Consider the following 25469-nt stretch of genomic DNA (forward strand, 5'->3'; position numbering starts at 1 on the left):
TAAACAAGCTACACTTGCAGCACTTTTCTCATTAGTTCAGTTAATATGCCCAGAAAAGGGGATAAGGTCACCCTGGCATAACCCATCTTTGATGAATGCATCTTGCCTCTTTGTGATCCCATCTGCTTTTCTAAGATAATAATTGATTATGCCATTAACGACATGATCTAGACATTTGTGAATATATCTCTTCTCGTCATTTAAGGGGAAGGGAAGGAATGGGCCTGCACTGCTTTAAAAGGCTTGATTAATTAGGTTCCTGACCTGGCTTTATAATGTGACCTTGAGTGCTCGTTTTGCTATATGTGCTTAATATTTTAGATCCTGTCTGCCCAGGCAGGGTTCTTGGATATGGCTTGACTCATCAGATTCAATAATAAACATTCCAATCAATTAATATTTATTTTGAGGTTATGATGTGTAAGAACCATAATTAGCCATGCCATGGTAGCTCAAAGTAAAAAGCCAGATCCCTCATCTTCCACCTGAGTGCAAATTCCACTCTGTGGATAAATCCTCTACGAAGGAAATGTAAAATTATTGAAAAATCAGAGGACCGTGCTTTTTGGCAGAAGTGGCTTTTTCTCAGACTATTTTTTGCCTGGCATATCGAAGAAGGCACTGGATTTGAAGTCAAGAAGACTTGTGTCCAAATCCTGTCTCAGATGCTTACTAGTTATATGACTCTGGGCAAGTAACTGTCCTTTTCTGTGCTTTAGTTTCCCCATTTATAAAATAATGGGGTGGGGTGGGGGCTGGACTTGATGATTTCCAAGGTCCCTTTCTGCTCTAAACCTCTGCTCCTCTGATATCTTGCCATCCCCCCACCCCTTTTTGACTCTTTGTTATAAGGGATAGCTCTCTGGAAAGAAAAGGAGGGAGGGAAATGAAGGCTTTATTAAAATAAAAAATATCATTAAACATCTACTTTTAAAAAATAAGGATTAGCGACTTGTCAGACCCCATCTAACCCTGTCCTTCTGTGATGAGATGACCCCCACCACAAAGGCAAAGTAGTGACAGAGTACAAATTGTGATTCAGCTTGTCTTTGTATCTCCCTATGCCTAGTGTGGTGCCTGGCACATTGTCAACACAGTGCAGAGTTTTGAATTGAATTCCTGAATTTCTGGCATTTTTCTTTCACTAATTTCACATTCCTCTATTGTTACAGCCTTATCAACTTTGTCAACATATTCACACGGGCTGCTTGGATGGCCTTGGTGGAATAACAGTCTATTGGAAATCTGAAGTTGAAATCATTATTTTGACTTTTCTCCAGGCTCCAGGCAGCCACCATCCTCTTTCTGAGAAACAGACATTGCATTAAAAAAAAAAAAGCAGCAGCAACAGTTGAAGGGGGATGGCCATTTGGGCAGCCAGGGCTGATTTTCAAGGCTTCTTCTTTAGTTCTCCCTGATCTGGTGGCTGTCTCCATGGAGACGACCATGAGAGGGACAGCCCACAGTTTTCATGACAAAAGACATCTTGTCACTTGAAAAGCCTTAGTGTGAGCATGGTCAGTGCCTGGTGAACAATAGAACCTGGAGAAACTCGGGCTAATAAAACTATTACTGCCTCAACTCCCACCATCTCTCACTCTCCTTTTTCTACTAAAAAAGGTTTTGCAAGGGATTATCAGCTTTCAGATTCTGTAACAGTATTAAGCAAGCTAAGACACCCTAACAATAAGGTCTAAGAAAGGCGGCACCATGTATTGAGAAGAATGCTGTCCTTGAAGTCTGAAAGCCTTCGGTCCAAATTCCAAACACCTTCTTGGCAACCTTGACGTATACCTTGACCTTGACCTTGACCTTAATGTTTCTGAGCCTCAGTTTCCTCACTTCTAACTTGGAAATAATATTTTCACTCCCTATGACACAGAGGGGTAGTGAAGAAAGTGATGTGATAATAATAACAATAATAACAACAATAGACTTTAATATTTAAGCTTTGCTAAATGCTCTACATACATTATTTCATTTGCTCCTCACAACAACCCTGTAAAGAAAGGGCTACAATTATTATTTCCCAGATGACGGAACTGAGATGGACAGAAAGTAGGTGGCTTGCTGAGGGTCACTTAGCTAGTTAATATCTGTGTCCAAATTTGAACCCAGGTTTCCCATCTATGAGTCCATCCTTCTCTGCTACACCATCTTGCCTTGCCATAAGTACATAAATGTGAATAATTATTATGATGACGAGAATACAATAGAGCACTATAACAGAAGCTATCTCAAGGGACAGAACTGAAATGCATGATGAAGTTAGTCACGTTCAATAAGCTTTAGTGATATTTTCATTCTTTTGGTGGGAATGGTAGAAAGAGGCTGAAAATCCTGGTAAAGGGCTACTATTTGAGGTGTTCGTTTATGGGATGTGACTAAGGTAGGACATTTGGTGGTCCTCTTCATTAAGGAGACTCAAAACCCTGCCCCCAACAATGAAGAGGTGGCATTACAACTAGAGCAGGATGGTCAGTGCTTTCTTACAGGGCATCAAATTTAGAGGGGACAAGAATTCAATAGACAGACTCCGTAGGTACCTACAAGCCACTACAGTAACTAATCTTCCACTCAAATGGAATTGACTTAATGACTTGTTTTATTATTATTGTTGTTATTGTTATCCTGAGAGGCAGAATGGCGATGTGTGTGTGTGTGTACAACTTTTGACTTGGAGGCAAGACGATGGTTAAAATCCTAAACTGTGTGATTCTAGGCTAGTCCCTTAACCTGTCTGAGCCTCGATGTCTCATATCTAAAATGAGGAGGTTGGACTCACTGACCTCTAAGTCCAATGGCCCCATGATTCGGCAGGAAGGTAGGTACGTGAAGGAAGCAAATAAAACTAATTGTCTGCAGGACATAAAGAAGCAAATTTTCTTTTCTTTTTTGGCAGTTGGGGTTAAGTGACTTGCCCAGGGTCACACAGCTAGCAAATGTCAAGTGTTTGGTCTGAGGCTGGATTTGAACGCAGGTCCTCCTGACTTCAGGGCTGGTGCTCTATCCACTGCGCCACCTAGCCGCCCCTGAGAAATAAATTTTCTAATCCAGCTTGGAGGTACCAACAATGATTGTTCCCATTTTACAAATGGGGAAACTGAGACTCAGATGGGTTAAATGACTTGCTCGCTGTCACAGAACTAGTAAGGGGAGGCTTTGAACTCAGGTCTTCCTGACTCCAAGTCTGCATGTCATCTACTAGACCACATAACATCTCACCCAATATAGCTTTAGAAGGTAAAATATCAGTATCAGATCCTTTAAAGCAAGAATTTGTTCCCTGAAGGTAAACTGTTTCTTTTTATAGACAGAGTGTGTCAGATTGGGAGCCCAGGTTTCAAGGTATAATGCACATTTTAATGTGCTAATTGCATAGTATTCGGGATAATACTATTTCAGGGAAGGCAGTGCTCTTAGGAAAAATGATTCCTGGGTCCCTCCTTCCATCTGCAGAGCAGTGATGTCCAAGGGGACTGGGAGTGCTGCTTCAAAGACATTTCTCTGTCATTCATTCAGTTTTGTGTGGCTGTACCACCTGCTACCATTGAGAAAGAAAACATCTCATTAGACATTTTCAAAAGCCCTCTAGAGTCTCCTTAGAAATAATGGGCCTAGTCTGAACAAAGAATTCAGGAATGAAAAAGCCTGGCCAAGCCTGGCAATGTGCCCTTTTGGTGACTTTTCATCATGCAAGATGGAGAGTTTACCTTAATAGAGAGACCCAAGCATCACATAGTATCAGTAGTAGGCTGACATCTGGAGAGGTAGATACCTTCTTCAATGAGGCTTGGACCCTCATATGTACATGGATAGGAAGAAAGTCACTTCTCTCAGTTCTAAAATTGCTGTCCTCTGGCCAGCCTCTTATCGGAGCCAATGACCAAATGTGGATCAAGTATCTTTCAAAGAGTCACACCTAGATCTAACAGCAATCCTGTGCCAGTCATCCTGACCTATGTCTTGCCACTGGACTCCCATGACTCTGGAGGAGAGAGTGAGGTTAATGACTTTGCACAGCCCTGCCTCACTTAAATTCAATTCACTTGCAACTTAAGACATCACCCTCTTCGAGAATGAAGGATGGACAACAGACAACAACAACGTAGACCTACATAGCAACAATAGTTAACATTTCTATAATGCTGGAAGGTTTGCATCATTTTACAGCGGTGGCTTCCATTGATCCATCAGTCAACAGGCATTATCCAGCCTCTACTATACTGTCAAGCACATGGTTGGTGCTTAATAAATACTTGTTGATTGACTGATTAAGTGCGTATTATATGCCCAGCACCGGGCTAGGTATTGGGGGTACAAAGATAAAATGGAAATAATCCCTGCTTTCTATCCAATCAGCAAACACCTATTTGAGCACCTACTATGCCAGACGTGGCTCTAAATGTTGGGGATGCAAAGAAAGAAAGGCTAAAACATTCCCCTTCCTCAGGGACCTCAAATTCTACTGTGGGAGATAACCGGTAATTAACTAGGAATTTGGAGAGAAGGTAATCTCAGATTAGGCATTAGTAACTGGGTGGGGTGGGGGGGAGACCTGTAGAAGCCTCATGCAGAAAGTGGGATTTTATCTTAAGCTTAAAGGAAGCTAAGGAAACTTACACTTTACTTATATTATTGCATTTGATCATGGGATCAGAGATCTAGAGATGGAAAGCCCATGAAGGGCCACTTTCTCCCCATTTTACAGATGAGGAAACTGAAGTCTAGAGAGGTTAAATAAATTGTCCCAGGTCACAACAGCAATGATAGGCAGAAGTAGTATTGGAACCCAGGTCTTCTGACTCCAGAACCAGGCTTCTTTTCCCTGTACCACAACCCTGTGAGAAAGATAACAAAAGTATTACTGGGCCCATTTTTACAGATGAGAAAACAAGGTGTCTGGGAATTTAAGTGGATTACCCAAGGTAACACAGCTAAAAAGTAGTGGGGAGTGGAGTCCTCAAATGTAAGTCCTCTGATGTCAGGTCCAGTGCCCTTTTCACTCCTTAGCACTGCCTAACTTTGCAGTGATTCTACTCTGAAAAATCTCTAGGGACTGTGGTTTTACGAGCTTCTGTTCTAGCCTTATTAGGGCGGTCTTAATTAAATCTAACTTGAAACTCTCCTACTTGAAATAACCTTTTTTCCATATTGTAACTTGAAGATAATTAAGCCATTCCTCCACGCTCTCTTCTATTCAACATTTTTTAATCATCGATTTAGATGAAGACATAAATGGCATGCTTTTCAAGTCTGTTTAGGACAGGAAACTGGAAGGGATAGGTCATGCATGCCCCAAATGGCAAGGTCAAGATTTAAAGACTTTGCCTAGCTGCTTGGATGGGTCTAATCCAATGAGATGAATATGAATAGGGAGGAGTAGACGTAAAAGTTCTGTACTCAAGGGGTTATAAAATGCGGAAGAGGTAGCTGGCAAACGTAAAATAGGAAAAGGCTCTGAGGGTTCTAGCAGACCGTAAGCTTGAGTCAACTATGTGACCTGGAGACCACAAAAGCTAACGTGAACGAATAGGACTAGAAGAGCTTGTATTCTCAAAGACATATTCATGAAGTATCATGGCTAGCTCTGGGAAGGTGGTGGTCCCATAATACTTTCCTCTTGTCAGGCCACGGATGGAGAATTAGGTCCAGATCTGGAAGCCATGTTGTTTTTGCTGTTCTTGAGTCATTTCAGTGGAAGCCATGCTTAGGAAGAACACTAGTTAGCTGGAGTTTCTCTAGGACAGGATAGGAAGGAAAGAATGACTAGGATAGGAAGGAGACTGGACGGAACCCATGCCATATTCGGTGAAGGAACCAAGAACGTTTAGAGTAGGGAAGTCTTAGGGAAAAGAGGCAAGCTGACTTGTTTGGGGAAAGGGAGTAGGAGGGCCCAAACCCTATGGATTCACCAAGCTCATTCCTTCAACGTTAAGACTACTCTAATTCAAAGCAAGGGCCCTTCGTATCTCTGTAACACTGGTCCTTTACACTGTTTTCTAGTTCTGAGAATCCCAGTTTCTCCATCCCTGCAGAAAGTTCATCGTTAGTGATTTCCAAACCAATAAATATTTAGCTTCTAAAGGACTGCAGACAACCCCTGCAGTCTTCAGTCAGGGCATTCTGGCAGGACTATAAGCCTACCGAGCTCCATGGGCTCATTCTCCCTTAGCCTGGAGGGGCCCCTTGCTGTTAATTGCCAGCAAGTAGCCACTTTGGTGGCTGAATTGCATGCCTGCCTTCCTGCTGCCTTTGGGGAAACAGACAGGAAATTCATATTCTGTTTGCTATGGATTTTTGTTTTAGGAGGGAAAGAAAGATGTCCTTTGGGCTGCAATCATTTGTCTCATCATAGAATTACAAAATGCTAGTCAGTCAACAAACCATTATTTAGCGTTGACTATGTGCCATTAAACAAAACACAACAAAACACAACACTTTCTTTGGATGCCTAGGGTTTAGCACAATTCCTGGCACAGAGTCAGCACTTAATAAATGCTTGATAACTGACTATGTGCCAGGCCCACTGATGTTAACTCTGGAAGGGATCTGAGAGATCATCTAATTCAATCTCCCATTGGCCTATATGCTCCCGGAGGGCAAGCAGCATATGTCATAGGTAGCTATCTTGGTGTGTCTTCCTGTAACTAGAAGAGTAAGCTGCACAGTAGACCCTAGAATTTCTCACTCGGTAAGTATCATTTTGTGGTGAGGGTTGGAAAAAAATTCATCAGGCCCCTGACATCATGGCCACAGATTCACAGATTTAGAGTTGGGAAGCATATTTTTGCATTACTGAATGTTACAAATGAGGAAATGGAGGCCCAGACAGGAAAAACAGCTTTTCCAGCATAAAGAAGTTTGGCAACCCAGTCAGATATGTCTTATGACTCTCAGTTCATCAGCAGCATTATCTATTTTAGCCCTAAAGCATGGTGGTCTGCCTTTGTCATGCAGACCCACAGCCCACTTCCCTTTTGATAAATTTTCTGTGCTCCTTTAATAATTGAAAAATGAAAACACTTGAGATCCTTTTCTATGTAGCAAATGTCAGATAGGCAATGTCTTAATGAGTTACTAGGGGAAAGACTAAAGCTCTAGTTCCAACTAACTTTGATAAGACAGGAATCAGAGCATCAATTTTACTCCTGGTTGGAGGCAGGGCATCCCTAAGAAAATCAAGATGGCGGCCTTAAGACAGCCAATGACTGAAACAATGCCTCCAGATGGGATCAGATTAGCAATTCACAACCTACATATAAAAGTAGCACCTGCTAGGAACCCCAGAGCAGAGCCTAAGGATGCAGAGCTTTAAAATCCAAGGTTGCTGAAAACTTGAGAAAACCTGCCTGGGAAATGAGCTCTCTGTTTTTATTTTTAGATTGATCCTTTGCCAAACCAGCAAACCTAGAAAGAGTCTAATTAAAGTTAACGAGAAATAATCTCCTTTATTTTTAAAAAGTCTCTTTACCTTGCTTTCTTTACAGGGCACAGGCAGTGTGTGTACATGTATGTGTGTTTATTATTATTTTATTTTTCCCCTTTGGTGGTGTCAGATATTATAAACCTACATAAAACCTCCTGAATACAACTTCTCTGAGAGTGAGGCTTTATTTTTGTATAATGATCATTTGTGAAAAATAAATCAGACCAATTTATTCTCTGACAGAGTGAGAATAAATTAGATTAAGTTAGGTATTAAGGCTGCATGGTGCAGAGGAAAGAATGCTGGGTTCAGAATCGGAGGGCCCGAGTTTAAATGTCAGTTCTGTTGCTTATGCCCTGTGTGACCTTGGGGAAGTCTCTATAAAACAAGGCAGTCAGACTGGATAGATTGTAAGGAGATTTATATCTCTAAAACTAAGATCATATAATGAATCTTCCAGATGGTAAGCAAGAAAAAGCCCTGCTGTTTTCACCTTTCTCCCCACCAGGAATAGCACCCTTCTCACATGGACTCCCAAAGACCACGTGCTTGGGAAAATTAATACACTCAACTTTGACTCTTTGCCTTGGGGAGGAGCTATCCTGATTGGTGGATAAATGAGTGAAAATTTACTTAACTCAGTATATTTGTCTGGTCCTAGGCCATGTTTCATATCCTATCCAGCCATCTACAAGGAAACTGGTATCTATCCACTATCCATCCTAGGCATATTCCCATTTGCACTATCATGGTGCTTGCTTGGCAACAGGCTCACATATGCATGTGCACACACAGATACTTACATCTCTCCCCCCCCCCAACACCTACACCCACACCCACACACCTATACCTCTTGATTTTGCTTTGGTAATAATCATTACTACCATTGATCTTAGGAAGGAGCAATGTGACCATTCACTGTCCTATGGCTCCACCCTCCATCCCTGTGACTTCCTAGACCCTGATAGCTCCCTCTCCTTATCCCCACACCTCTACATATGCTATATTTGTCTGTTAGCTAACATAAGGACTTATATGATAGGCATGCAGCATCTTAAATGAACTCGGTAGGACTAATGTTATGTAGGAACCATGCTAAGAGGGAGCCCACTCTCCACAAAGACCGAGATGTGGCAAGGTAGAGTGTGTCTCCAAAGTATTAGAGAGAAATGTTTACATGTTTGTTCTTGCTATCACTTATAGAGGCTCATTAAGATTAAATGACTAAATGGAATTAGGATGTTACTCACTGATGCTCACAGTGAAAGCAACATGGCCAATGGGGCTTGAATAGAAAAGAGACCTTAACCTCCTCAAAGTACCCTTGACTCTAGTGGGGTGGATGTAGTCTTCCTGCTTCTGGGAGAACAGCCTGATTTTAGTTCCATATAACCCTCCTTGTCCACAAGGTAGAAAAAAAAAACAGTTTGATCCCATTTTTCCACATGCACAACTGATAGGAGGACCACAATGATCATATTAAAAGAGGAGCCATTAGTGATGCTGACACATAACTGGTTTCACGGTGGTTACTCTTGGTGAAGAACATGTGTCACATTGGAAAGGTTAGAGAACAGTGTCAGAACCCAGGGCATTCCTGATATATTCTCTCCTTCCTGCAGCTTCAAAATGGAAAGGCAAAGAATCAATAAACCAGAGGCTCACAGAGCATTTGAAGGATCAATTTAATCCATCTCTTTGCCTCTAGGCACATCCACCCACGTCCATTCTCTGCTCTAGAATATTCAGCGGCTACCTATTACTTTGATGACCAAATATGAACTTGTCAAGCTGACATCAAAAGACTTTCATAAATTGACTTCTGCCTAATTCACTTTATTTCCTACCATCTGCATTATTATCTGGTCAAACTGACCTCTTTACTATTCTCCAAAGTTGTCATTCCATCTTCTACTTGCAAGCCTTTACCCAGACTGTGTCTCATGTCCAGAATGAATTCCCTCCTCATTCTTGACACATTAGATTCAAGGCAGATACTTTCTTATGCCTTTCCAGAAAATCAGAAGATTTTCCCCTTCTTTTCATGCCTTCCCACTCAGAAACGTTAAGTGTTTCCTGATGCGCTTTATTCAGGAGGTCGCACTGAGATGTGTTTGAAACAAGGGAAGGAATCCGCAAGGCAGAGGTGAGGAAGGAAGCTATTCACACCTTATCTCATTTTGGCCTCACAACAACGCATTGTACGGATTATTCCTATCTTGCACGTGAGAAAGCTGGGGGAGAGGAGATAGACTAGCAAAGACAGAAAATAGGGTCAACTAGAACCCCACTCATCTCAGTGCAGCATAGACTAAGCACTTCTATGCGCAGGGTTCTGTACTAAGACCAGACAATTCAATAAAAGGTCAGTCAGTCTCTCCCTTTATGGAGATCACATTCTAAGGGAGGACACAACATGTAAATGAGAAGGTACATAGGAAGGGAAAGAGAAGGGAACATTCATTTGTTAAGCACCAGCCTAAGCACTTTACAAATATTGTCTTATTTGAAAATCGTGCTTGTGGAACGTTCTAGCTAATTGAGATTAGAATGGGATAAGAAGTCAAATAATTGGGGGAGAGTGCAGTGTGGGGATGGTGGGGAGGGGGATGATGCACACAGGATCACGCCCTTTTACCTGCTGCAGAAACACCATAAGGAAACTGGACAGCTGAAACAAGGGAAGATACTTCATATATTTACAAGGCCAGAAGAAGGTAGTTTATAATTGATCCCATCATTATGTTAAAGGTGACAAACGTTCGAATGTAATCCTGCGGCTGCCACCCCTTCCTCCCGAAATACACCTCTTTTAACATCTCTGATTGCAATTTTATGGTTCACTGATCATGAAAAGGCCTGAATGAAACAAAGCGTTGATGGCATCCCTTTGGCAGCAGAAGGAACAGATTGCTAAGGCTCCTATATCTGTGTGCTGAAGGTTATAGGGAAAAGGTTCAATTCCCTGGGCCTTGGGAACACGATGGCCACCATCTCTCAAATTAGCTATTCCATTATCGCTAGCTTATCACCAACAGCAGGTGCAGTTAGCTAGAATATTTGGCCAGGTGTTGAAGAAAGAACTGATAAAACCACAAGAAAAACCTTGCTGAAGACATAGGAAAATTGTTACCCTGGAAAATGAAAAAGCAGGGCTCATTGAACCTGTGCCGTCTGCCCCATCTAGGAAGGCCTCTCTTGGCTACAACAGCAGGCCAAGTTTATGTGGCAGCTGAACCTCACTCATCCCTACTTTTCTAGCATAAGGAAATTAAAGTTTACCCTTAGGAGGGGAATGACTTAAAACCACCAGCCATCAACAATTTGATAGGTCCTGGAGCTATCTTGTGATTGGAACCATAAAGCATGAAGTTTTATTAGCCAGAATTGCCCCTTATTTCTCTGACTTCTCATTTCTATATTGACCTTTTCAATCACCTGGCAGGGGTGTTGCTTTTCATTTGGATGATAAAACTCTGTGATGCACTTCAACAAGTGCTAAATTTGGAGTTGAGGGACTTGAGTTTGAATCCTGCCTCTGACATTGATTCTCGGTGTAAACCTGGGGCAAGTCACCATACCTCCTTGGGCCTCAGTTTCCTTGACTGTAAGGTGAAGGTGTTGGGGAGATGACTTCCAACCTGCCTTCTACCTCTAAGTCTCTGGTCCTATGATTTTATGAAAAAGCCCTTGCCTTTTTTCTACAGCTCAGGTGTGGCCGTGTGGCACCCCTATTCAACAAATTCCAGTGACTGCCAATTATCTTCAGGATCAATCTAAATCCTGGTGGACAAGGAAAGCCCTTTACAACCTAGACTTTTCCTACTTTCCTGTTCTCTTATACGTTACTCTTCATCCACAAACTCTGAGATCCAATGGCACTGGCCTACTGTCTCTCACCATCTCTCTGCTTCTGTTTTTCTTTGTCCAAAGACAACACTCACGCCAACCTCTGTGACTTTATAGTGGCTTCCTCAATGCTTAGAATGGTCTCCTTCCTCATTCTCACCTCTTAATTTCCTTGGCTTCCTTCCTGACACTGCTTAATTCTTATTTCTGGCTGAGGACTTTTGACTTTCCAGGTCCCCCCAAATGCACCTGGTGTCTTCCCCTCTGAGACAATCTTCCATCTACTCTGCATATGGCTCAAAAGTACCCAGTCATTTACATGTTGGCTCCCCTAATAATATGGGAGTTCTCAAGGGTGTGAACTGGTTTTGTTTTTGTCTCCTCAGCACATAGTAGGCACTTAATAAACTTTGGCTTCTCAACTGACTTTGGCCAGGGTTTTGTGTCACCCAGATAAATAGCTCTGAGAGTGACAAGATTCTAGAAGTCTAGGTCTGCTCTAGCCAATAGCTTCAAGATTCAAATCTTATAGAAGCAGTACGGCACCTAGGAAGAATAGAGCTTTGATTCAGAATCCCCAACTTTGAGTCTCCAGTGGCTACTAGGTAAACCTCACACAAACCATTCTGAGAGCTCTCGGTGGTTTCCATTTCCCATTCTGTAAAGTGAGGATAATAATATACTATATTACAGGGTTGTAAGATAAAGTGATCAGGAACCTTGAAGTTCTATAAAGATGTCGATGGTTGTTTTCATTATTTTACTAGTAGTGTCATCATCATCATAGTTTCCCAAACTCAGAAGCTAGGCTACTCTCTTTGTGCTAGGCATTAGAGAAGCAAAGACAAAAAATGAATCAGTTCTTACTCTCATTGAACTTACCTCAATACTAGCTATTTACTACTACTACTACTACTACTACTACTACTACTACTACTACTACTACAACTACCACCACCACCATCACCACCACCCCCTTTTATTGGGTAGATCAATTAATCAACAAATATTTATTAAGCACATATATTGGGCACTGTGTTAGAGATGATATATAGTATCAATTCATAAACATTTATTAAATACTTACTAGATGCTAGGTACTAGAGATACAAAAAAAAATAAATAATCCCTACCCTCATGGAGTTTACAATCTATTGGGGAGACAACATGTATACGGACAAGTAGATATAAAGCCTCATTAGATGGGAGGGATTAATAACAGTTGGGAGGATCTGAAAAGGCTTCCCATTGGAGATAACCCCTGAGCTTTGAAAAAAAATGGCTTCTAAGAGGCAGAAGTGTGAGATGGGAGTACATGCCTGGTGCAGAAGATGGCCTATACAAAGGCATTGAGTTTAGAGATGGCAAGTTGAGTCTGAGGAGCAGTGAGTAGGCCAGATTAGCTGGACCCTGGAGAGTATAAATGGCAACAATGGGAAATAAACCTAATCAGTCTTCCCAACTCTCATGTTCATCTATGTTTTAATCCTACATTGAATTAGATTTCAGGTTTGGAAGGGGGGGCATCTAGTCCAACCTGCACCTGGGAAAAGAATCCCAGCTGTAATACACCCACCAAGCAAGTCATTCAGCCTTTGTTTGGAGACCCTCTGTAAGGGAGAGCTTGTCACCTCCCAAGGCATCTTATACCCTTTTTGCTCAGTGCTAACTGTAAGAAAGTTTCTCTTCCATATAAAGTGTTGCCTCTTTTCATTGGAGGCAATTTTATCTGTGGACAAGGGAAGAAATGTAGACAGTTCTGAGAAAACCCTTACTTTGTGTGGTAGGCCAAAGTATATCTCTTTGCAACTTACCACCCACTGTGCCCAGTTCTGCCCTCTGTGGCCAAGCAAACATAGCTAATCCTTTTCCCCATGGTACCCTTTTATGTAATGGCAGACAGCTACCATGACTCTCTCCCCCCCCCACCCCCAATCTTCTCTTCTTTAGGCTAAATGTCTCCAATTCCTTCCAAGGAACTTCTGGCAACTTACCCCCAGGCTGTGGCTTTGAAAAGAACCCCACCCTCCCTTAAAAAAAAAGCTCCTTGAGGAAATTCTCAGGAGGTGCTTGGCCTTCCTCCTCAGGTTTTCGTGTTCTGATGGACAAAAACATATCAAGAGGCAATAGATCAATAATTAATAGGACCCTCCTGGGAGCCATTGTTCACCCAACATACACCATCTGTTAAATCCTATGAGCCCAACCTACACAGACTATAGTTTGTGGAAGAACTTCCTAAAGCAATAAGTTCTGAATTCTGGGAAATCAATGCAGAAATTAAATGACACCTTGGATTAGCCAATGTTATGCTGGGGAAGAGTAGAAAACAATGACAACAGCAACAACAATAGGTAGCATTTATATATACCTATACGTGTACAAATATATGTGCATATTTATATATATATACATATATATATATAAATACATGCATGTATAGGCACACATGTACATGCACATACATATATACACACATATGTGTGTGTGTGTAATGTTTGTAAAGTGTTCTACAAATGTCATCTCATTTTGAACTTGCAACAAACCTTGGAGGGAAGTGCTATTATTATCCTATTTTTACAGATGAAATGAACCATATATGGTTGCTCTTCCTCCTCCCACCCCCACCTGTACCCTTTCACATGGATCTGCAATTTTTAGCAGTGTGGGGTTAGTCCTGGTGTGGAAAATCTTTCCTCCAATGCAGATCAGCAACTCATCCATAACTAAAATCTCAAAGAATTGCCTGGGGGTCCCTGAGAGGTTCAGAGACTTTGCCATGGCCACACAGCTGGTATGTCAGAGATAGGTCTTCTGGACTCCAAAGCTGGTCCTCCATTCCCTACATCACACTGTTTGCCTCTTATGTGATTGTAAATTCAAATCTTAGAAGAGTTTTAGAGAGTGCAAAGGTCACAGTTTTTGGAATCAAAGGACTTGGGTTTGAATTCCCCTCCTGACATTGCCTACCTGTGTGGCCTTGGACATTTGTCCAGGTGATTTCACTTAACCTCTATGGGTCTCAATTTCCTTATCTGTTGGAATCACTGGTGTCTGAGGCCTCTTATAGCTCTAAGACCATAAGATCCTTAGAATTTCAGGGGGAAAATAAGAACAGCAACCACAACAACAGCAAAAAAAAAAAAAAAACCAACCCTTTTTTTTTTTGCCAAGTGGGAGAGAAATATTCTTTGACTTTGCTTTCACTACAGCATCAGCACTTTTGTGGCTGGATAGCTCCTTTGTGATCATGGCTAAGAGTAGACTGTAAGAATGGATGTACCTCAGTCTACAATTTTGAGTCCATAATTACAGGATAATGAATGAGTCATGCTTCACCCTGACAATCACAGAGAGACCATGGACTTATGGGCAAAGAGTAACCAAGTGAGTCAACATCCATCTATCCTAGGCTGCCTAACTTGATGGCCCCTCTGGAGCAAGGGGAGAAAGAGGTTTGTCAAAGTAGAAAAGGTGCAGTAGAAAGGAAGTGGTATTGCAATAACAAATTCAGCATTTATACAGTGCTTTAAGATTTGCATAGTGCTCTACAAACGTTATCTTACTTGATTCTAACAACAACCGTGAGAAGTAGGGACTATTATTATCTTTATTTCATGGATAAGGAATCTGAGGCAGACAAATTAACTTGTTCAGCTAGTAAGTGTGTGAGGTGGGATTTGAATTCAAGTCTCCCTGATTCCAAGTTTGGTGCTTTAGCCACTGTGTCACCTAGCACTGAAAGTAGAGTAAGAAGACCAGCTCATATAGTATCTTGGACAGCACTTGTGCATCAATGGGTAAGCCACTTAAATATCCTGGGCCTCAATTTCCTCTCTGGAAAACAAAAGAAACAAAAGAAAACAAAAACTAACAAAACATAAACAATGAGATGGTTGGACTAGATGACATCAGAGGTCCATGACTTGAAAAATGGAATGGGAAACTGCAATTAGGTCAATATAGCTGGAATGTAGAGTGAGTGTATATGAGGGAGTCATGTGATACAAGCCTGGAGGGATAGGGGGGAACTAAGTTGAAATGGCTTTAAATACCAGATGGGGGAACTTTCTTTGATCCAAGAAGTAATAGGGAGGCAGGGAAGATTCTTAAGCATGAAAGTGACATGGTCAGTCCCGTTCTTTATGAATATTGTTTGGACAATCTCAGAAACTGATGAGTGATGAGTGGAAGGGGGAGAGATAAGAGGGAAGAAGACTAATTTGGTTAGGCTTTGCCTTCAGGGGCATCAAAATTGACCTTCAAAGAACTTGTTTAAGAGAGAAGTTAGACTAATCAAATGGTCAAAACCCTGGTTAAGACCCAGAGAAACATAGACCAGGAAGGGTCCATTTTACCAACTTCAAGCCTAACACATCGTGTTTGCATTCTTTCATCTCTGCTGATCTGTTGGGTATCATAACCATGTTTCAAAATGTGGTCAATGAGGTGAGATATAGAAGATACATAAAATGGGTATACGTAATAGTGTCTACCTCATATGGTTGTTATGAGGGTCAAATAATATAATGTGGATAAATCACTTTGCAAATTATAAAATGCTACATAAATGTGAGCTATTGTTGTGCTGATGATGATGATGATGATGATGATTGATGATGATGATGATGATGATGAAGGGGCTTGCAAAGGTACAGGTTAGACTAGATAATCTGTGAGGTCTCTTTTAGCTTTGAGATTATGGGATTCTGAGCCACATCTCTGACCAATTAGGGTCTACTATACACTCTTAGAGAGGATATATTCCATTAAAAAAAACAACTGAAAACAACAAAAATGTTTCATGAGGTCAGGTCAACAATCCATCGAACCTATTAATCTCTCTTTGAGAGTGGTACTAAGGACAATTGGGAGGAGGGAAGCTGTGGTAGTTTCTTTCCGTGCTGTCATTCTCAGATGTTAAGGATATTCCCTGAATATCCTTCATTTCCCCATAATTTTCCTTCACTCATTATCTGTGATCTGATTGCCTATGGACAATGAGCCCAAAGTAACCACTTTGTATCACAGCCCTAAGTGTCCTTATATGTTTCTGTTTAATCTGTGCTTTTACTCACTCTTCTTACCACTCTTAGTTGAGGGGGAAAAATTATTATTCAAGAAAAAAAGACATATTATTCATATCACCAGATTCTTTTCCATTGTTATCTTTTCCATATCCCAGAAAAGATAGTGAAAAGAAAAAAAAATTAAATTAATTCTATACCTCACTTTTCTTTTGTGAGGGGAAAATTAGAAAGATGGCCATGATATATAATCCCCTTGTCTCAAAAGATGTATGAAGCTGAATTAAGACTAAATCATATTGGCACGTCAATGGATTCATCCTAATGATGTTAAATCTGAGCAAAAACAGAGATTGGAACAAAATCCATCTATACATTTGACAAATCATTGTAAAAAGAAGAAAAAATAATCTACCAAATTATTTTATTCCCACTATGGTGAGAACATTTAAATATCCCAGTCTTTACTCCAACAATAAAATAGTGATCTGAAATCTTTCTCAGAATTTTGACACTCCATTGGTTAGATTGTGCAATATAGCCTCATTCCACAAAAGACACAATGATTGCAATAATCCTAATGAAGACAACTCCAAAGGACAATAGGATATAGATCAAATGCTGGTATCAATAGCCAACATGTGTTAGAATACATTTTCTCTTCTCAGTAGAGAGGTAGTAGACTATGGGAACAGAATGTTGTATACTCCTTTTAAGTCTCAGCATCATATACTTTTGCTTAACTGTATTTTAGTTTTTTTTTAAATGAGGGAAGTCACAGCAAAAGAGTTATTGGAATGTGATTGTGGCATTTAAAAGCATTAACAAAACATTTTTAAGGAATATCCTCAAATACTATAGGGAAATCAATGACGAAAGGTTCCACATACACCAAAATATTTATAGCAGTACTTTTTATAGTAGGAAAAAGCTGGACAGAAAGGAGTTGCATATCAACCAAGGAATCACTAAAATCTTGTGATATATGAATGTAACAGAATCTTACTTTGCCATAAGAAATGAGGGAAAGGATCAATATAGAGAAGAATCAGATGATTGTATGAGGTGATGCAAAATAAAGTAAGTAGAACATGGAAAACAATGTATACAATGACTACAACTATGTAAATGGAAAGAACAATAAGAAAACAATTGAAACTGAATGCTGTGAAATTATAATGAGCAAACTTGGCCCCCAAAGAAATGAAGAAGCACCTCCTCACCCATCCCTTACTTCTTTGTATAGTCGGGGGACAAGGGTTATGGGACATTGCAAATAACTCAGACTTTTCCTGTAATTTAGCTTTTCCAATTATTTTCTGCCTCTTATTAATTATTTGCCATTCTTTTATGGTTCTTTGGGAGGAGAAAGAGAAACATTGGGAAATGTTGGTGATATAAAAAAAGCTAACAACAAAAATTTATTGACAAATGACAATGAACAAGCTTGGCTTCAAAGAAAAGATATAAGAAGGCACTCCCCCTGTTTCTTTGAGGAGGTTGGGCTGTGGGACACAGTGTATAAATTCAGATTTTTCTATTTTTATTTGGTTAACTTTGCTGAAGTACTTCCCCTCTTTTAATATTCTTTGTTATAGTAGATAGCTCCTTGGGGGGCAAAGGGGAAAAGAATGAAAGTGATGTGAAAAACAAAAGGATATCAATAAAATTTAAAAAAATACAACTTCCCCCACTCTACAAGTGCTGCATGGCAAATATTTATGTACTTTGCAAATCAAAATTATCTAAGATTCATTTGGTATTGAGACTTTCCTGACAAGTATATCACTGTTTTTGAGTTAAGCGAAGTCACCTTGAGCTGTGGATTTGTAAAGCAGAGTTCTAAATACCACCCGGTAAAACAGAAATTCACCTTTTTGGTCTAGTATGCTGATAACAGAAACCTTAAACCCCAAACAAGGCACAGATTATAACCATTCTCAAAATACATTGACATTGTCAACCACAAAGAACTAGTTGGAAATAGTTTTTGTTACCTTCTTATGTTACCTTCTTATAGGGTACTGGGGCCTGGAAGCATATTTTACCCCTGTTGCTGTGTAATTTAGTGGCAAAAGCTGATCAGATTAGAACTTATTGTAATGATTTTCAGAAACCATTGAGACTCAAATAGATGGCTAGATTTATTTTCATTGAGGAACTTGTGGACAGAGCATCAAAGGATAGTTGAAAGCCACCCCATTCTTAGTCACCAATCTTGATCTAGTTAATTGATGGGTGTGGCTAGAGTCGCTGCTTCTGGCCTCGTGAATGGAGTGAAGCAAAATAAGAATAATATAACACATTTATACATAGCTGCAACCAGAGGGGGTTGACTAAAGTTTTGCCCCAGGTTGCTTAAATTTAGAGGGTATTGACACAATTTACTATCCTGCGGTAGTATAATACCAAGTTAGTAATAATGATTAGTTAGAAATAAGACACTACCAGTTGGCTCCAGGTAAGGCCCTTCCCAGTCTGGGCACATTTTTTGTCATTTGCTTTAGAACAGACATCACTACTTGTGGCTCTGTATTTATACAGCACTTTAAGGTTTATGAAGTAATATACAAGTGGGCTCCTATTTGGAACTGCATCCCTGACTTCATGGTCACAACCATTGTATTTTGACCAATGGCTTCCAGCAAGACATTCCAGCATGGTCACAGACATAGTGTTTTATGATGCAACACTAAGCTAGGCAGCTGGCCATCACCCAGTGGGTGCCATGTCTTTTCTCCTGCAGCATCTGAAAAAAACATGAGAGGCCCCATAGCTGGCAGGGAGACAGGTGAGACATCTTACCTGACAGGCATTGTACAGGAGCTGGTGTTCAAACTTTTTGATCCCCAGGATATTCTGAAACATCTCATAGAGCTGCTCCTTGCTTAGGATTAGCTCAGAGGCCGCACTAGCAGTCATTCTGGCTTGTTGCTTCCGGGGGTCTTCTTCTCCACGGTAAATAGCATCAAATTTAGCCATCCAGGAGCTTAACACTGTCTCCTTGCTGAGGCCGTCGATCTCTGGAAGGCTACGCACCCTCTTTTCTATGTGCTTCTTGAAGACCTCCCTGGAGTCATTGGCTGAGCACCCGCCACTCTGTACCATCCGGGCCACCCGGTCACTTTTAAGGAACACCTATGGGGAAGAAAAGAGGGCAAAGATTCAATTAGAATTTCATCATGTCCTTAGAGGATTACCTGAGTCACCCTTGTTCTGAAGGAGAAAGCTCTCGGTTTGTTTCTCCATACTAGCCTTGGGCTTCAAGCCCAAATTTTCCCTTTTATACATTTCACTATCTATCTACTGCCAAAGACTCCCTAGGTTACATATGCAACATGAGTTTGGAGTGGAAGGCAAACCAGGAAGCACCCTATGGGGAAATATCTGTGTCATGGTTGTACCTCTGAAGGCACAAAATATTCTTCAGGAGACGAGATCCAATGTGAATTCCTCCAGAAAGTTTCAGCACATGCTTGCTGCTATACATGAGCATATGAACCTGTCTTAGCTTCAGCCTATCATTTCCTCACCAGGCATTTTTCTAAGGTAAGAGATCTTAACCTCTGTTGTAGCTATCACACCTTTGATGTCTGATGAAGCCTATAGAACTCTTCTGAGAATGTTTTTAAATGAATAAAAATTTGTATTATGAAGGAAACCAATTATATTGAAATAATGCCATCAAAATACAGTGCATTCCAAAAGTCTTAGTGTAGTCTCAAGCTATTAAAATTGGGGATGCCTTGTATTTAAAAAAAGTTAACAGACTACAGGTTAAGAATGCTGACTTTAGGAGATTAGAAGGTACTGGAGTTGGGGACTCCAACTAGTTCATTGTTGGTCTCATTTTCTCCTGCATAAATAAATCAGTTTGAGAAGCTGATCTAAGGACCAGAGGCTGAAATTTGTAAGAATGTCAGGCCTTAGCTCTTCCTGACTTTGGAGTTTGGTTATAAATCAGTTACAGAGAAGGACCATAGCACGAATCCCCAGTGAGCCATATTCAATCTGTATAGCTAAAGGTTTCACTGGAAAACCTTCAACCATCAACACAAATGGATTCTCCATTTAACAATCACAAAACACATTCCATAGCCCAGGCTTTTTGGCAGATGCTTCTAGAACTAAGGACTGAATGAAGTCAGAAAAATAAGAAAGAAGGAAAAACTCAGAAAGGGGGTTTTCCTCTATCTTTCCTTAGAGACCATCTCTAAGCTGAGTTTAAAACCTCCTTCAGACATTCACTAGATGTGTGACCCTAGTCAAGTTGCTTGACCATTCTAAACCTGTTTCCTTATTTATAAAAATGAAAGGGTTAAACTCAATGATGCTTAAGGTCCTTCCAAGATCTAAATTTATGATCTTTCCTTTCCTCTGCCACTCTTTTCTGTTATTCACTTCTCAGTAAGGTCTAAGTAATCTAGATCTTGAAGCTGTGGTTTGATTGAAAATATAGGGAAGGTCTGTCTGATATTAGGACTTCAGTCAAGTCAAGTCTGCAAGCCTTTATTAAGTAACAACTGTTTGTCAAGTTCTGTGCTAAGTATTGGGATACATAGAGCATAAGTTGGGAATAATCAGAAAAGGGAAGGCACTAGGAGTAAGGGGGTGGTGGTGTTAGGAAAGATATCTTGTAGAAGGGAGGATTTTAGCTTAGACTTAAGGGAAAATAAGAAAGCTAAGTGGTGTCTGTCACTGGAAGGACTCCATGGTACAGGGATCAGGAGAAGAGAGGGATAGTAAGGTGTATGAAGACTAGAAAGAGAGGCAAGGGCTGGATTCTGAAGGCCTTTAAAAGCAAAACAGAGGGTTTAATCCTAGAAGTAACAGGGAGCCACTGTAGTTGATTGAATAGAGAGGTAACATAATCAGATTTGACCTTAAAGAAGATCAATTTGACAAGTGAGTCCAGAATGGAATAGAGTGGGGAGGAACTTGAGAAAGGGAAACAAACCAGAAAGTTATAACAAGAGACCAGGCATGAGGTGATGAGGGCCTGTAGCAGGATGGGGACAGTGTCAGAGGAGAGATGTGAGAGATGCTACAGAGGCAGAATCAACAGGCCTTGAGGTCTATGAGCCATCCAGTTTGAGATGTCCAATAAACAGTTGGAGGTGCTAAATTGCAGGTCAGAGGAGAGATTAGGGATGGACAAATAGAGCTGAGAATCATCTACAGAGACAACTGAATCCATGGAAGCTGATGAGATCACCAAGTGAAATAATATATAGAGAGAGGAGAGGTAGGCCCAGGAGTTCCTCAGGGAAACCCAAGGTTATCTGGTGTGAATTGGATCAAGATCCAGTGAAGGAGACTGAGAAAGACCATTCATAGTCCTAGGAGGAGAATCAGAAGAGAATAGAGTCACAGAAATACAGGAGGAATAGAACATCAAGGAGAAGGCCATTGATAGGTTCAAAGGCTGCAGAAAGGTCAAGATGGATGAGAATTTAAAAGAGGTCATTAGATTTAGCAATCAAGAGATCATTGATAACTTTGGAGAGAGGTTTCTATTGAATAATGAAGTTGAAATGCAAACTAAAAAGAGTTAAGAAGAGAGTGAGAGGAAAAAAAGTGGTGGGACCTATTATAGCCAGCCTTCTCAATGAGTTTAGCCACAAAAGGCAAGAGAGAGATGTGATGACTGTTAGTAGTGGTTTGTTTAAGGATGTGGGAGATCTATGAAAGCAACATGGATGGTAGATGGGATCCAAGGAGGCAGAAATAAGGAAATCTTTTTAAAAGCGCATGCACATATAAGTTATAGCCATATTAGTTTGAGACACATAGGCAACTAAATTAGTCAGGATGAGAAGATTTTCAAGGACAGAGACTAAGGTAACAAAGGACTGAGGGAAACAGGAAAGATGAAGTATCAAGAAGACACCAGCCAGCCAAGAGGAGAGAAGTTGGTTGTGGGAAATTTATTTGCTACGTCTGTCATCTGCTTTGGGACTTTGGACTATCAGACAGGAGAAGCGTCTGTGCTGTCCTCATGTGGTAATGAATATGATGGGTAAATACTAATGAATTTCTGTTCTCCTTCTAAAACAACCTTTGAAATCCATTTATTCTAGGAAAATGACTTAGGGTCTTTGTTAATAAACCTGGAGATTTAGAGCCCAAGCAGAGGCCTCATCCTAGTTGTAAAATCACTTGTACTCACCTGGATCTCTGTTATAAAGGGACGTGGACTAGCTAAAACTGTCCTTGGGGTCACTTCTTTATCTTTGTGATTCAGGAAAGGGGGGCTCCCTCATTCCTGACCTTTGGCTACAAAAGACATAGGATTTCCCTCCCTCCCATTGGACAAGCCTGCTATGTGCCCCAGAGTCAAAGCAGCCTGGAATTTGGTGCATGGCCACATCATTGATGGCACTTAAATTGGCTCCCCTCTCTACTAGCTCTGGTAAATGTTTCGACTTATGTGAATGTGCCAACTAGCTCATTTCCTTGAAGCTTGAGAGAGCTTGGTCTAATGGACTAGGCAGAGTCACACTCAGGCTGAGTTATGAGTATAGTCTCACTTTACTTTGCACTGGTCGGAACACATCTGGAGTCCTGGGGTCAGCTGAGGGCACCACTTTTATAAGCAACATTGAGAACTGGTGCATATCCAAAGAAGGATGACCAAAATAATGAGAAGACCAGAAATAAGGACATCGACTGTGTTGATTAAAACAACAACAACAACAACAACAACAACAACAACAAGGATCTTTAGCCTGGAGATTACTTGGCATCTGCATGGGGGCTGGCAGTGGGGTATGACAGAGATAATAACTCTTATAGATAACTATAATTGTAAAGATTACAAAGCACTTTTCATACAACTCTGTAAGATAGGTAATGCAAGAAATATCTCTATTTTTTACCACATTCAAGAAAGATCAATGATTTGTTCAGAATAGGAAAGTCCTAATGTGAGGATAGAGACAGAGAAGTCCTAGAACACTGCCTGAGACACAGAGATGGGACTTACCCAGAATCCCACAGCAAATAAATGTCAGGGTTGGGATTTAAAACTCAACTCTGCCTAACTCCAAGCCAACCATCCCATCTTGAGTGCTAAGTTTTCTCTATCCCCTTTTACAGGTGAGAAAACTGCGTGAAATGTTGAGAGGCTTGCCCAAGTTCCCCAGCTAGAAAATGAAGTTCCTATATGAACCCAGGCTTCCTGGCTCCAAACTGTAACTGCTACATGTCACACTCCTCACTATTCCACACTACAATAAAAGTTATTTTATTAATCACTACATGCCCAGCACTGTACTAAGTAGTAGAGAAAGAGAGAAAAAGTAAAAGTAGTTCCTGCTCTCATGGAGCTTACATTTTCATGGGGGAGGCAAAAATAGGCACCCCTGTTAACATGGTGATTAAACTTTTACAAATCATTAAAAAAAAGCCACATTATTAGCATCACTAAGGAAAGAGTGGTATTGCTGATATCCTAATGTCCCAGAGGAGTCTGATTGAGAAGGGAGAAAATCACTGCACTTGGGTTTTAGTGACTGAGAATGTTCTTGAGTAAAGACCTTCCTTCCCTCTCACAACAGTTCAGAAATTCTAATCAGTTCCAGGTATCAACCAGAGTAATCTAGACAGTATTATATATGAAGAAGAATAGGCATTTCTACAATAATAATAGCAAGCAAAGAGAGCACTTTAAAGTACGCAAAACACTTTTTCAGATATTATCTCATTTGATTCTCACAACAACCCTATGAGGTAGACTTATTATTAATTCCATTTTATAGATGACCTAAGCTTGGAGATTAAATGGATTTGGCCATTTGGGGCCCAGTGTCCAGGGTCACATGACTAGCGACTCCAGCCTTTTATTGACTGGCCATGTTGAATTTGAAAATCATGAATGTTATCTTTTTTGGGTCACACAACAAGGTAGCTAGGTAATACAGGAATCTGGGTTTGAAAGAGTCAGGTTTTGGCCTTGCCACTCATAGGAACTGGCTTCATTGTGATGGTTGTCAAATAATAAGTCTGCAATCTGGGATTCAGCAGTCAGTGCTCTAAGCAATCCACTGACATTTTCCTAATACCAGAAAGAGGCAAGTTTTCCACATGTTTGTTCTAGATATAAAGTGGTTCCCCAGTTTTTTTGGGGGGATAATTATGACTTGTCACAAGGAGAAGAAATCTTAGTATGAGATGGAAACACAGGATGTCATCCCCCTTCTCGATAAGTTCAAGTGGCTCCCTATTGCCTGCAGGGTCAAACACCAAATCTTCTGTTTAGTGTTCAAAGCCCTTCGTAATTGAGCCCTATCTCTACCTTGCCAGTCCTCTTACACATTAATCTCCAAAATGTATTCTTCAATCCAGTGACACTGGTTGTTTCTTGAAGAAGACATTCCATTTCTTGGTTACTGGCATTTTCTTTGGCTGTCCCTCATGCTTGGAATGTTCTCCCTCTTCATCTCTGCCTCCTGGCTTTCCTGGCTTCCTCCAAGTCTCAACTAAAATCCTACCTTGTACAGCAAGCCTTCCCAGTTTCTCTTCATTCAAGTGCCTTCTCTGGGTTGATTATTTTTGAATTTTCCTTTGTATGTCTTCTTTGTACATATTTGCTTTTTGTCTCCTACATTAGATTATTTGCTCCTCGAGTCCAGTGGCCGTCTTTTGCCTCTTTTTGTAACCCCAGAGCTTAGCACAGTGCAAGGCACATAGTAGGTGTTCAATAAATGTTTATTGACTGACTTGTGAGCATCCTCTGCTTTTCATAGTCCTTACTAAGGAACATAAGTTTAAAGGAATCACCACCATCAATAAACATTCACGAAATTCTGACTCTCTCACCTTTGACCTTGACTAGCTGGGTGACAATTTAAATTTTCTGAGTCTTAGTTTCCTCATCTGCAGGACGTTTATGCTTGGTACCTCACAGGGTTGTTGTGAGCAAAACATTGTGTAAACATAAAGTTCTTAGGAAAGAGGCAGTGTTTTATAGTGGATAGAGAGCTGCTCTCAGAGTAAGGAAGACCAGAATACAAATCCTACTCCTGACCCCTAAAGTAGAAATCCTACCTTTGACCCCTAAAGATTGTGTGACCCTGAGCAAGTCTTTTAACCCCTGAATGTTCCCAGATAGATCTCTAAGACTGTAAGTTGCAGAGAAAGAATTAGTAGAGGAAGCCCTTCAC

The 25469-nt window shown here is 40.7% G+C and overlaps 1 protein-coding gene across 2 annotated transcripts in view; it reads right to left on the minus strand.

The window, feature by feature from the left end:
• Positions 1-25469, minus strand: part of CADPS (calcium dependent secretion activator) — a 464921-nt gene that overhangs the window by 425860 nt on the left and 13592 nt on the right. For both annotated transcript variants that reach the window (XM_027864021.1, XM_027864023.1), the window contains exon 2: positions 19111-19443. In XM_027864021.1, coding sequence (XP_027719822.1) covers positions 19111-19443 — 333 coding nt within the window. The remainder of the gene's footprint in view (positions 1-19110; positions 19444-25469) is intronic.

The sequence above is a fragment of the Vombatus ursinus genome, unplaced genomic scaffold (assembly GCF_900497805.2).
Source record: "Vombatus ursinus unplaced genomic scaffold, bare-nosed wombat genome assembly UNPS02014773.1, whole genome shotgun sequence".
NCBI lineage: Eukaryota > Metazoa > Chordata > Mammalia > Diprotodontia > Vombatidae > Vombatus > Vombatus ursinus.